The 14,623-nt window shown below is 40.7% G+C and overlaps 1 protein-coding gene across 2 annotated transcripts in view; it reads right to left on the bottom strand.

Moving 5' to 3' along the window:
* slc20a1b (solute carrier family 20 member 1b) overlaps positions 1-11,379 on the bottom strand; it is a 16,657-nt gene extending 5,278 nt beyond the window's left edge. For both annotated transcript variants that reach the window (XM_016483513.1, XM_016483515.1), the window contains exons 1-5: positions 10,672-11,379; positions 10,427-10,567; positions 10,220-10,305; positions 9,143-9,239; positions 3,617-3,736 (exon numbers count right to left, since the gene is read on the bottom strand). In XM_016483513.1, the coding sequence (XP_016338999.1) occupies positions 3,617-3,736; positions 9,143-9,239; positions 10,220-10,305; positions 10,427-10,567; positions 10,672-11,014 (787 nt within the window). In that variant the 5' untranslated portion in view covers positions 11,015-11,379. The remainder of the gene's footprint in view (positions 1-3,616; positions 3,737-9,142; positions 9,240-10,219; positions 10,306-10,426; positions 10,568-10,671) is intronic.
* Positions 11,380-14,623: the final 3,244 nt, after the last annotated feature.

The following is a 14,623-nucleotide window of genomic DNA, read 5'->3' as shown; positions in this document are numbered from 1 at the left end:
AACTCCGATTGGATTCGTCTGAAAGAAGAAAGTCATATACACCTAGCATGACTTGAGGGCGAGTAATTCATGGGCCAATTTTAATTTTTGGGTGAACTAACCCTTTAATGCTTCGTTTAAAAAAAAATATATATATATATATACATTATTTTTCACATAATTTACCTTTATTCCACACCGCTCTGTCCCTTCTCTGAGAAACGCACTGATCATTTCCTGTTTTTATGAAGCCCCGCCCTCAGAAATAGGAGATGGGCTCTGATTGCTTAGCTAGCCCAGTGTGTTGTGATTGGCTAAACCGTCTCTAGTGCGCGTCTAAACATCCCGCCCCTCACTTCAGCAACATGTGCTCCGGTTGTATTGTAAACAACGGCGTCAATAAATTCTGGAAGAGGTGTTAGTGAGGCCAGCAGGGGGTGCTCACCCTGTGGTCTGTGTGGGTCCTAACGCCCCAGTATAGTGACGGGGACACTATACTGTAAAAAGCACCGTCCTTCGGGTGAGACGTTAAACCGAGGTCCTGACTCTCTGTGGTCATTAAAAATCCCATGGCACTTCTCGTAAAACAGTAGGGGTGTAAAACGGTGTCCTGGCCAAATTCCCTCCATTGGCCCTTGTCAATCATGGCCTCCTAATAATTCCCATCCATTGAATTGGCTCTATCTTTCCCTTTTCTCTCCACCTGTAGCTGGTGTGTGGTGAGCGCACTGGCGCCATTGTCCTGTGGCTGCAGTCGCATCATCCTGGTGGTGGTTGAGGAGAGCCCCCATGATTGTAAAGCGCTTTGGGTGTACAGCAATACACAATAAAGCGCTATATAAATGCCCCATTCATTCATTCATTCATTCATGCACGCGCATCCATGTTTAACGCTTCTCATAGCTAGAGAGAAAGACAGAGAGAGAGAGATGCAGAGCAGCGGACGCAAGGAACAGTATTAAGAACCACTGCTTTAGAACACTGATTTTGAAACTTGTGAATACATTAGAATCGTTAGAAGACAGAATCGCAAATCATATATGAATAGATTTTTACGTGAACCCCTAGTTTTCTCTTCCTCTTCTCTAAAGCAGCGCAGCATGGCCTCGCCTACTTGGCTGCCTTTTCCCGGGTGCGGGGTTTATCTGGGTTTGTGACGTCACGAACCCGAGAAGCAACTTCTTGTATTCCCTACCAGACGTTTTTTTAAGCAATAAACTGACAGAATTTTAAAAGACGATATCTCCATTTGCATTGTACTTTCAGCTTCGTAACTTTGCAGATATTGTTTACGCTCAAACAGCAACATTACACACTAATGTTAAAAAAGTGAAATCGCAATCAACCACCCCTTTAATAGCAAAAGCCACATCGAACCGTAGTCATACACCTTTGCTCAAAGAGCCTGAGCTACTTCCCCGTCAGCACTTCAGCTGGACCACGGCTATTCCAGTTCACTAGCCAAAGACCAATTATTGGATCACTCTGACCCAATTAGGCTGTCAGTGCACAGCCAGACTATACAGCTTTAGATAAAGACTAGATGACTTGGTTTGTTTGTGTTAAAGAACTGTATTACAACAAACAGACCATCCTAACCTAAAGCTGGTATTTCTTGAAAGTGCATTTTGTTCAAATATTTTGCGTGTTTTTGTCTGTCATGTGATTTGAAGATTATAAAACATATGCTGCCATTAAAATTCTGTTACCATGAACTGTAACTGAGATAAGGTTGTTAAACTACTTCTTACTACATTTCAAAACTAACCAAATAAACCCAGTACTTTTGCATGGCATGTGCAAGGATAATTTACACAAAGAAAACCCCACATAGAGTTGACAAAGCTTAATTTGTGTTGAATTCAGAACATTCCTTTAAAGGTCCCATGGCATGAAAATTTCACTTTATGAGGTTTTTTAACATTAATATGAGTTCCTCTAGCCTGCCTATGGTCCCCCAGTGGCTAGAAATGGCAATAGGTGTAAACCGAGCCCTGGGTATCCTGCTTTGCCTTTGAGAAAATGAAAGCTCAGATGGCCCAATCTGGAATCTTCCCTTTATGTCGTCATACGGGGAAAGGTTACCTCCCCTTTCTCTGCTTTGCCCGCCCAGAGAATTTGGCCCGCCCATGAGAAAATGAGCTACTACCGTGCGAGGCGAGCGCAATATTTTTTTTTCCTCGAGAGACATCATGGCTTGCAAACGAGCGAAGCATGGCAGTTGCCCCGCCTCTCTCCTCCTCATTAGCATTTAAAGCTACAGACACAGAAATGGCACGTCCTAAGGAAAGCTCATTGTGGGACTGGCTCATAGTGGCTGAAATTCTGCACCAAGGCTGAATTTCGGGAAAGAGACTTCAGATACAGTACTAGGGACCACTTAGGCCTATATAAAAGCATCCAAAAAGCAGCATGTCATGAGACCTTTAAAGAGTATATCGTCTTTCTAAGTGACTGATTAAAACTGGTGTCCACCGCCAGCATCTTTAATCTGCAGGGTATTATCCCCAATCCCAATGAACACCTGGTGCTTGGCCTAAGGCTAATAAATCTTGCATGTCCACAGATTTCTGTCCAGACTTTAACAGGGCCTAAAAATTTAAAGTGTGTGTGTGTGTGTGTGTGTATATTAGACTTGTGCCGGTATTCGGTAATGCGATATATTACGGTAATGAATATGCACGATATTGTTATCGTGGGCACTTCTAAATACCATGAATAATTATATATTACAAATTATTCAGAATTTTGAATGCATTTTAAGAATACTTTTCCCATCAACTGGTCAAAATGCGTAACACCGCATTATACTGCGTGAAAGACGCGTGCACACACACTCTGATGTAAATAAGCACGGACGAGAAGCACATGGCGGAACATGTGAGAGACGCTCTGGATGAAAGCGCACTTTCACTCTCTGACAGCAGATGGCACTAAACTGCAGAAATAATAATAATAATAATAATAATTCATTTAAATGCAGCCGTTACCCCGGAAACCCTGTAAACAAAGCAGCTGCACTACTTTCTGTTTCTGAAAGGTGTTTAAATTATTTAAACAGCCATTCAAATTTTTGTATTTGCTATGATGTTCATTGATTTAGACTTAATAGGCTATTTATTTTCAAACTTTTTTTAACATTTAATCTGGACTACAACATGCCCTAGATATTGTTTGAAAGTGTTTTGAAATGTTCAGTTATTTTTGTTATAAGAAAAAAGTTATTAAACCTGTTATACTGTATTATGACAGCACTTAGTTTTTATAAACAATTTCAATATCGTGATAATACCGTAATAAAAGCATTAGCAATTAATCGCAACATGAAAATTTGATACCGGCATATCCCTAGTGTGTGTGTATATATATATATATATATATATATTATAAATAAAACAAACAAAAGCGATGTATTGTTAAATCTAAGTACAATGCAAAAGAAAAAACACATCTGTAAAGGGCCCACCCATTTATCTTTCTTTTAATAATCTATTTGGCAACGGTTATGCTAACCATTTGTGCTCTGAAAATGACACCGTGCAACTGGATAGGACTCATAGTTCTATTGCTAATCATTACATAAATTTTATGGTTTACATGGTTAAAATTAACACAAAGACTAAAGACAGATACTTACATTCGATCTTCTTCTTGAGCCGAGGGCAGACAACAAACCAAACGATGATAGCGATGACCAGGGCGAAGCCGATGGAAATGAGCAGCACTCCCCACCAGAGCAGCTTATCAAAGCCCAGCACTGCAGTCCCATCATTCACAGGAGGAAAGGGACCAAGAGGGGTGTTGAGGGAGAGGTGGGGAAGAAAGGAAAGGTGCTTTTGAGACAACAGGCAGCATGTGCTACCATCAACAAACAGCATTAGGGAATGAACAGGGACATTGTGGACTCCTGGTTGTTAGTAATGGTGTTGGACTTAAACATTAAGACATGATAAGTGGATTTACTTCATCCAAAAGTTTCTTGCACTCCTTTTGAGGAAATGCATATTCAGAGAATAATACATAGGCCAGCAGCTCCCATTTATCATTTTCAGTTAGAAGACTATTGTGAAAAGCATTTAAAAAAAATGTACTTGCTCTACTTGTTTCGGAGTCCATAGAAACGCAAGCCAAAACAACCACTGCAACCAAGTGTCAAATATCTTGGTCACATTCAGAATGCAAGCACAAGGCCTGTCATCTTATGTAACACTCAGGTGAGATGTGAGTGTGAACAGCAGCAAAATGTTTCAGTGACACAAGACAGCGCACAAGGCCACTGTACCATATGGTCAGCAAATGCGGGTGCCTTAAAGGGGTCATATGATGCCGATTTTCCACAAGTTATGATTCTTTGGGGTCTTAATAAAAAGTCTGTAACATAGTTTGGATAAAGTTTCTCAATGGTAGTGTAAAAAACACCTTTTTTACCCTGTCAAAAACAGCTCTTTTCAGAGCAAGCCATTTTTGTAGCATTTTCCTTTAAATGTTAATGAGCTCTGCTGCCCCCGCCCCTCTCTTCCGAGCTGCTCTCAGAGAGACTGTTTACTTTAGCTGCATTCATCGTGAAGCTTGCTAATTAGCACATTATTAGGAAAGGCAATTTGCAAATATTCATTACAAAACATACTCACTTCTTCTGTAGATGAAGCTGGATCATGAATGATTCATGCGAACATACGACGCATTTAGGCAGATCGGGGGAGCATTCCCTTCAGAAACAAATGTAATCCACTGCGAGTTCAGCGGCTCAGATGTCAGGAGTAAACAACGACTGATATGTTCATTATTACATCCAACAACAGAACACCTCAATCGCTTAGGAGTCATTCTTGTCTATATCTGCTCCAGCCGTGAAACAATGGCGGACTGATGACATCTCACTCAGGGCGGGTCTAAGGTAAGACACCAGTCCAGTCTGTGCTGAAACGCTACTGTCAATCAAACTATCGTGGGAGGGGCCTGTCTGTGTGACGTCACACAGACAGGCATCTGAGATCAGCTCGATTTGAGAAAGGGGAAAACATTTAACCAGATAAAAAAAAAACACTGGGTGGATTTTTATCATTATAGGGCGGTTGTGTACAAACACTGCCAACACACATTTCAGTTCAAACAACTTGTAAAAGTGCATGTAGCATCCTATGACCCCTTTAAAAGGCTATTGCGGCAAGATATCCCCCCCACCTCTTTGGGAGGACGGGTGGGGGAAAAAAATGTGACCACTCCTATAGAAAGGTTATATCTGAGCCAAGACTGCGGTGTTAGCTGCGGTGATGAAGAATGCATGCTGCATGCTCAAGGAAGAGTGCTGGCTGAGCAAGTCGGCCATTTACGTATTCCCCACAGGGTCCAAAACCACAGACAGACAAAGAAATGCCTCAACATAGGTTCACAAGACCAAAAAGGGGGTGAAAAAAAAGGTACTGGAAATATTCAGAGCAAGACTTTGTCCAAATGAAACTGAAAAAATATGGCCTTATTAGAGTAGGGCTGTGAAAAATAAACAGAGGTTGAGAGATAAGAGGACAGGGAGCAGTGGGGCATAAACTCCCGTGCCTTGCCACATGCACGTACTACTGCAGGACACTGCAGGGAATGCTGTGCCGCTGCGTGCTTTGGTTATGCAACTTTTGTTCAATCTCAGGAGACAAGACACAAGGAGCACCACACTCTTTGAATAGAGCGCTGAGGTATGTGAGGAACAGCTGAACTTTCCCCAACACCCAAATGACTTGGCAGCATCTAAAGGGACAGAACAGGTGTGGCCAGAGGAGGTGAGCGGGTGAATGACGGAAATAAGAGAAAGGCCAACGAATAGGGCCAAGTTATCAAGTATGGCAGTCTGGCATGGTTCCTGCTCATGGTGTGAAAATGCAGCCCTGTGCATGCGAGTTAGGCAGGGAATGCATTCATCCTCACATCAACGTAGTCTGACAAACACTCCCCCACAAAAGGGGGAGCAGCCAGACCACAATCATGCAGTGGGATGAATTAATGGAAGTGGCTTCATTTCCTGCTTCACCTCACAATAAAATGTGCTATCCCATTGCCTTTATTACACAATAACACGAGTTGTTTTTCCAGAAACGTTCAGCACTATACCTCATCCTGGTTACGGGATGATGATGGTTTACGAGTCATTGTGGGCCGGGCACTGGTGTTTATGCCAATTATGCCATTTGTGGTCTTTGACTGCCTCGTGTCTGTTCCAAAAGTTCCAAGCATTTTTTGATAATTAACTGACATCATGAAATAAACTTTTATGGTGTCATAAAATTCTACCTTTGTAGCACCACCAGAATGTTGTTTGGTGTCTGTTGAGACACACCCAGTTTTTTGACCCCTGCCACCAATTTTAGCACCCACAAATGATTCGGTGCTTTAAATAAAATGTTCTTTTTGACACTGTAAACTGTTTTGAGTCCTGCTGAATAAGTCTGGCCAAATATAAAAACATTCAATTTCAAATCCACAAGTCTGTTATTGCTGCCTTTTGTGTTTGCTTTATATCCCCAGGGAAACCAAAACAACCCACTGTCTGTTTTTCCAAAGGGGAAGCAGACCGGAAAACAAACATTGAAGTACTGGGGGCGGGAGGGTGTAGCCAATCATCATGTTCCTTATTCTTAAATTAGGAATATGAGTAATACAAGTTAAGGCTGGAATACACTATACGACTTTTAAAAATCAGAACAGATTTTAAAACTCTAGGCATCAGACCCCTGATGAAGTATCAAATGGTTACAGAAAAATTAAGCATAATACAGTAACTGGGGTCCACGCACTACCATTCTATCAAAACGTCATGAAAGCAATAAACTAATGCAGAAACATGTGCCTCGTTGCTAGGAGACGCACAACAAATGAAAACAATGTATTCTAAAATCGGCTTAAAATGTTAAACATGTTTGATCTCCTCTGACTGGATAGAATCACAGTCTGAAGTCTGTGCCCATCATGCACTATGAGCTTTTCTGGGAAATATGGCAACTGTCCCTGCCTAAAATCTGCAGACTAGCTCTGACTTTTGGCAACTTGTATAAACTTCCAGAAAAAAAATCTGGGAAAAAAGTAATGTTGTTTATTAAGAGAAGTTATTTTGAAAACTAGTTGACTAACTAAACAGAGTAGAGAGGAGAACTAACAAATAATTGTTTGCCTACTCAGATCTCAAATGCTGAGGGCTGCTGGCATTAAAAACAGAAAGAGGGCTTATGTGTCATCTGTATTTTGCATGGGGAGAACTTTCCAGGCACTGTGGTTGCTGAATGACCATATGTCTGTGTGCTGAAACTGGGAACAGGGGTGGGTTATAGCACGATTAACAAAGTGTTGAGAGGCACCATGTTTGGGAAATGGGGTTATTAGAAATGGATCCCTGACATGATGTGCGTATCACGCTTATATATCACAAGCCACAGTAGTTTGAATGGATTCAACTTTTTGTACAGTATGTGAGTTGGAATGTGTTGTCACCATCATACTGCACAAATGGTTAAAACCAGAAAAACAAGGTGTTCCAAGTACCAGCGCAAACACTCCGCTTCAAGGAAACTCGACCTAGTTACATACTGTCTGAAATTTTACAGGGCATGTGTGCCTGTGTTCAGCTCTCTTTAGAAGACAAAGGAGGTCGATCAACAATTCATGACATGCCGCATGCCTCTCAATCCCCCCTGGTGAGTGCTGGTATTGTCCTGTCCTGTCCTGTCCTGTCCTGGGAGATGCTCTGGATTAAATGAACCTGAGTGAACTGCCTTAAACAGGCTGAGAGTGGGAGGAGTGAAGGGATGGTGTCTGGTGATGTGGTTCCTTTAAAGCTAATCCAACAGCAGATGACATGATGATGTCACTAAGTGAGGCCAAAGATCAGGATAAGCTTATGTTAAGATGTTTCTACTATGACTAACTACATTAACCTGAATTGGTGTGGGAACTTGTGAGAGGATACAGGTCTTTGACCTGGTGCACTCAAACAACTTACATGATGTGTGTGTCAGCTGATGAATTTGGCTGAAGAGAAAACTCATTCTGATTGATTCAGAGTCCTGAAGTGACACTGGAATGATTAAATGGGCTCTAGAGGACAGCCTTTTAATTTTGAGAGGCTATTAATCTTTAAAGTCATTAGAAATTGTGCTCAGTATGTCAGATGAAAACCACTACACATTATCTGAATGGACTAAGCATTTAACATTAATAAGTCAAAAGGTTTTTTTTAACAATTAAACAATCTTTATTACTGAACTTTAATTTAAGTACTTAACTTAAGGACTTTATTTAAAAACATACTGACTTCCCATAACTAACTTACATAACTATAGACCAGGGGTGGCGAACATCAGTCCTGGAGAGCCGCAGCCCTGCAGAGTTTTGCTTCAACCCTAATCAAACACACCTGAACAAGCTAATCAAGTTCTGAAGGGTTACTAGGAAGCTACAGGCAGGTGAGTTTTTATTAGGCTTGGAGCTGAGCTCAGCAGGACTGCGGCTCACCAGGACCAGAGTTCGCCACCCCTGCTATAGACTGTCCAAATAATAATAATAATAAAAACTTTCTCTGAAGCCTTACATAGTGCATTAGGATGTCTAAGGCAAAAGGTATGTGTGTTGCTATGTGAATGCGTGTATGCTGCACCTTGCTGTGCCTACGTAAAGCGCACCCGCCTGGGAGTGCATGTGTGTACACACTCCGAGGGTGCATATTGCGTCATACTCTGGCCTGAAGCCTTCATTTAACGGCCCAGGCCAGTTGAGTTCTTGAATTGTTGAGCCCTGTGGGTAAGAGAAAACAAAAAGGAGCAAAGGTTGCTCATTTAATAGTGTTTCAAATTCAAAAGGCAAAAGTATTGAGAGCTCAACAGTTAACGGCACTCAAAAATGTGGTGCTTTCTCTACTGTGGCTGACGGTTTTTTTTTGATGGGCGTGAATTCTTTATTCCACTGTTTTTTTCTCTCCTATGATGGAGAAGGAAAAAACACTGACTGAGATCATGAATACAGGCACCACATGTCCACGTCATGAGTGCTCCACTGAGTTCTCCAGAGCCCACTGGTTAAACATTGCTTTGCCTTATGCACTGTAAACACAGTCTGGCAGAGTCTGGGCATCTGGTTAGGGTGTTAATGGACATGCAAAAGGCAGACATAGAGCGATACTCACTCGGTGCTCCAGTAAACATAATGGAGAACAGGTTGATTCCCATTGTAACAGCGTAGAAGAAAGGCAGGGCCCTCAGACCATTGGGAACTGGATCTTTCTGCAAAGGACAAAGTACAGACTCTTAGCCAACACCCAGCTTTGGCATGACCTTATAATAGGGATGTAATGATTAACTGCGAGCCAGTTGAAAATCAATTTAAATATGTGACGATTCAAATCAGTTGAGAAACTAAACAAATCGCCATTCATTTAGGGGTAGGAGTTTATATGAATGCATGTCTGAGGGGAACTTACGGTCTTTAGAAAAGTTTAAATGGTATTTTTTCTATTCATCTTGCCTCTGTATAATGCATATTAAAGTTCATAAGTGCAGCGCTGCTTTGTTTACAGCGGAAACCAAGGAAACGCTTTAAGCACCACCTGCTGGCAGAGAGTGAATCTGCATCTCATTCAGCTCCGCTTTCATGCAGATATTTTTTATGTATAGTTTCACAAAACTGAAGTCAAATCATTCTGTTTTTGCTTCAAATTTCAAAATTATACAACCTAACTTAGATTAAAAACTGTTCATGTTCCATGTATGCAGCATCTTTGTTTGGATCATGATTAAAATGCAGTGGTTGCCTCTCATTTTAAATGGAAAGAGCACAGGCAAACCCTTACTTTGTTTATATGAAGAGATTTTTTTTGTTTGCATTACTTTTTTGGGGTTACTGATTTGGGGCTTTAAATTAAAATTTTGTTATTTAGCAGACGCTTTTATCCAAAGCATCTTACAAATGAGGACAATAAAAGCAATCAAAACCAACAAAAGAGCAGTAATATGCAAGTGCGATATTAGTATATTATTATAGTGTTATATTTCAGTTTCACAAAGAAACGTGCAAGCAATAATAAAAGGACACATTTAATTTATAATCTGTCTTAAATCTCATTTTGTCGTGAATCAAATCGAATCGTGAAATCAAAATCTCGTATCGAATCGTGAGTTGAGTGAATCGTTACATCCCTACCTTATAATATTCTTCTTCTACATTCAAAGAAAACTAAGTTTAAAGATAAGATCATTTTATTTACCTTTTGCAGGATGAACTTGCGAACAAAGTAGAAAAGAATGGCAGACATGATGCCAGAGAGGACAGGTGAGAGGAACCAAGAAGCAACTGTAAGTGAACAAAGAACAATGACACGTTAGGAAACAAACATCTCCAGTTTCTTGACTACCAGAATAATCATACAAGTGCAACTACAAATGGATCGTTCTTGTGAATGCAGCTGACTCACCAATTCTAAGAAGCTCCAGCCATTTGACGCCCTGCTGACCTTTGGCGACCAGTGAAAAACCAATGGTAGCTCCCACAATGCAATGGGTCCCAGAAATAGGAAGCTTCAGAAAAGAAGCAAACAACTGCCAAACAGCAGAGCCTGAAGGCCAGTGAAAATGAAATACTTAGAGAAACCTCAATTTTTCATATAAAAAAAATCATTAATATATAACAAACAAGTAGTAAGCTTCATAAACTACTCACCAAACATAGCGCTGACTGATCCAGCCATCAACACGTGCTCCGTGCCGTTGTACATAGTCACGTCGATTATGCCATTGCGGATGGTCTCGCTGACCTTGGCTCCAAGCAGCACAGAACCCAGTGTCTCAAAGACAGTAGCAAGAATACAGGCCTGCTTAAGGGTAACTACACCTGAACCCACTGCCGTACCAAACGAGTTGGCAACGTCATTAGCACCCACCGAAAAGGCCAGGATAAATGCTATGATGAAGCCTACAACTAGGAGCCATAGATAATCTGTCAGAGCCCCTTGAGTGGCAAGGGTGGTCAAAATCGTTACTGTGGCCAGAGTTGTCGACACCATTGTGCGTAGATGGTTTTCAAGTTATACGGGGGGGGGGGGGAATTCACAATCTTACAGGGAAGAGAACCAAATATGTATAAATAATTCAAGCAGCAGCACACTGGATATTTTAATCCCCAGAAAATTGAGGTACTCAATGTTTCTAAATCTGTTTTCTGCCTCAGACCTACCTTCACCCCTTCGCTAAACCAGCAAATCAAAGCAATCCAGACACCAGAGAGAGTCTGCACTGCTCTGCTCTAAACTGATGTGTAACGTTAAGGGAGAGGGTGGAGTGAGGGCCTATTGCTATCCTCTGAATAGACTAGATCTGTTACAGTTTGTTTTGGCTTGGGCAATTATGCAGACAGAGCGGACATCCATTGTGCAACTGGCGCTTTTCCACTGCGTGGTACGACTCGGCTCAGTACGGTACGGTACGACACGGCTCGGTTTCCGTTTCCACTGCAGTTCAGTACCGCTTTAGAGTGGCCGTGATTATTCACATGTCGTTATAGTTGCGCCGCCTCTATTGCCGCGACTCTTGAAAAACTTTTTCATTCCGCGTCGCCCCATCAAGCACTCGCTGGATCTGCTCCTCTGCTATCAACGAGAGGAACGTCTGTACTTCCTCAACAGACAACGAAACAGCCAAACGGTACGGTTCACTTGGAACCTCAACCGAGGTGGTACTAAAAGAAGTACCAGGTACTGTACCCAGTGGAAAAGTGAGCCGTACCATGCAGTGGAAAAGCACCATATTACACACTAAAGCATTACTAGCTAGGCCTGTCACGATAACAACTTTTTGTTGTGCGATATATTGCCCCAGAAATAATTGCGATATTATTGTCATTTTAAAGACCATTGATACCTTAAAAAACCTGAATAAATAGTAAATAAACATTTTCTAACAAAATGTGCAAAGTAACAAGTACAAAAAAAGAAAAATGCACAAAACTTGAGGAGATTTTTCCATCTACAGATTTTTTCCTGACCTTCTTTTCTGTACAAAACATGGTGACATTAATTGTTAAGTAAATATAATGGGCGATATATTGCGTCACCAAAAATTATTGAGGTCATGGACATATATTGCGCGACAAGTCGATATATTGATTTTTGCGACAGGCCTAGTACTAGCTGTACTGTTTTTGCATATTGCAGAGCTGAAGGTCTCTAGAAAACTCTTTCACTGTACAAAAAAGGGGGCGCATCGAGAACAGACAGAATGCATGCATGCATAATCATACAACAAAACTCTTTAAAATAACATCTATACACCATATGGCAACTGATTACGCATTAACTAAAACCGATGGCTTTTTGGTTACAATAATCAAACCAATACGTTCAAGGTCACAATATGTAGCACTACAAAAACAGTGATCAGTGTCAATCGGGCCACTTTGTTTTACAAGCCCGAGAAGGCAGCGCTTTGGTTAATATTTTAAGCTCTGTGACAACAAACAGCGACTACTATTCAAATTAAGCCGTCAGCGCATCGGTGTCATGTGGCTTTCCAGTACATTCCTGCAATGCAGAATTTATTGGCAAAGAAACGCAGAAAATAAATGATGAAATGCGGTTGACTGTCACTCTAGGGCTGTTTGAGCCAGTTCTCCCCGCTCGCGCTAGACACGCACTTCCTTGCTAACGTTAGCTTGAGGAACCAATTTACTCGAGAACAACCATAAAAATGACCGCTTTAAGCAGTTACAATTCGTTGATATTAATGGAAAATAAAATCTTACACTATTTCAATATAAAAATGTTGTAGGGCTTTTTAGGTTAACAAGGCAATATCCATCTTTTCTGAGAGCGCCGGTGTTCTGACAATTTGTGCTAACGTTACCCTGTCAGATTTTGCTACCTCCCGTTAAAACAGATGGTAGCATTAACGTTATTCGATAGCGAAAAGTGCTACCTATCAGATTTTGCTTCCAGCATGATATTAATAAGGTGTGAGGCTTTATTAACATGTACACCTACCCTTACAGTAGGATAAATACAGTGTTGGTAGCATAATCTGATCGGTAACGTTAGCATTGTTCGTCTGAACACCGGCTACACGTGTCGTCATTCATTCACGCCCGCTAACAGATAATATAACGTTAACGTTATTGATCACAACCGCTTTAATAAAATACCAAAATAACCCCAAAAATAAATCCTTTATACAGAAAACAGCATGTATCAGTGACACTGTGTTGTTAACTAACCGTAAAGAGACCTTGGCATTTTTTTCCACGTTTAAACATCGCGAGTCAGCTGACAAAGCCAAGAGCTCGCGCTCATTCTAACCGTTCAAATAAGCCAAAGCAAAAACGTCGATGAGAAAGTAAGACAAATATCACTCACTGCCAACTAGAATAACTAAAAAAAATATTTTTTACTCACCACTCAAAGAAAACCGTCGATAAATGTCGATTTAGATATTTTTGACACTGTAACCCGCCCAGTCAACTTCCCGTAGCCGCTTTCCGCGCGCGCGGGGTAAGACAGTCAATGCTCTCGCTCTTTCCTAAGCACTAACGTCGGGTAAATTAAGTAAATTCAAAGCTTAAGACTACAAACAAGACACTGCTAGTTGTGTTAAGCTCTTGAATCAATTAAAAAATCGCAATAAACCTCTTTCAGCCGGCCCCAGATGATGAGTTCCTGCTTGTCCACGCAAGACATATATCATCCGAGTGCGAGGGCGGGGCCGTCTTCGGTGGATAGTGACGTCAAAGGACAAACCCCGCCCTCTGGTCTTATTTGGCGATGGTAGTAAAAAAAGACTACTTAACCTTAGACTTGTCGACCATTACTACCACTCTGTAACTATACAATCTGGAAAATGCCAAATCTGTAGAATCCAGACATTTCAAATATTCAAGTAAGACTTTACACAGCATCTACTCCAAATATACTTCACTTCAAATGTTTAAAGAATGTTCTTTTTGTAGGCTAAATGTAATTGAGTCATTTGTTTTGGAATTTCATAATTGATTTGGTATTTATTTTCTCTGACATGTGAGAATTAAAATAAAATTATATATGAAAAAAAAAAGATTTAGAAAAAGGAGAACAGATATATATTCAGAAATGTGTTGTTCACAAATATCTAAATCTAGTCTGTTTCTTTAATACAGTCTCTTAATTATTAAAGAATGGGCCAATCATTGTGTATATATAAAGATAAAACTGAATTGTTGTCCTAAACCTAAATGTTGTCTGTTAGTGATTATTAATAGTCATGTGTTGTACTGTCAGATTTCAAAGGCGTTTCTTGTATTATTTGTATCTTGTTTATTTGTATTATTTGTTCCTCTCTTGGGTTATCGGAAGTCATGAGATAGACTGAGATGAAACTCTATGAAGGTGATGCTTCAATTCCTGCACGCTGTGCTAGAACTCCCCCATGTGGCCACAGAAAAAAAGCGACCTCAATGGAGTATTTCTCCTTTCAGGAGCATAGGATTTTTGTGCTTCAGATAGGACCAGGGTTGGGCTAGTTACTCAAAAAATGTAATTTATTACTCATTACTAATTACTCCTTTCAAAAGTAATATTATTATGTTACTTACTACTTTCTGGCAACAATAAATATTTTTACAGTACTAGTTAGGCTACATTACTTTTCTT

Source organism: Sinocyclocheilus anshuiensis, unplaced genomic scaffold (assembly GCF_001515605.1).
Source record: "Sinocyclocheilus anshuiensis isolate Anshui unplaced genomic scaffold, SAMN03320099.WGS_v1.1 scaffold838, whole genome shotgun sequence".
Taxonomy (NCBI): domain Eukaryota; kingdom Metazoa; phylum Chordata; class Actinopteri; order Cypriniformes; family Cyprinidae; genus Sinocyclocheilus; species Sinocyclocheilus anshuiensis.
The sequence above is the reverse complement of the archived record's forward strand: the minus strand, read 5'-3'. Positions and strand labels throughout refer to the sequence as shown.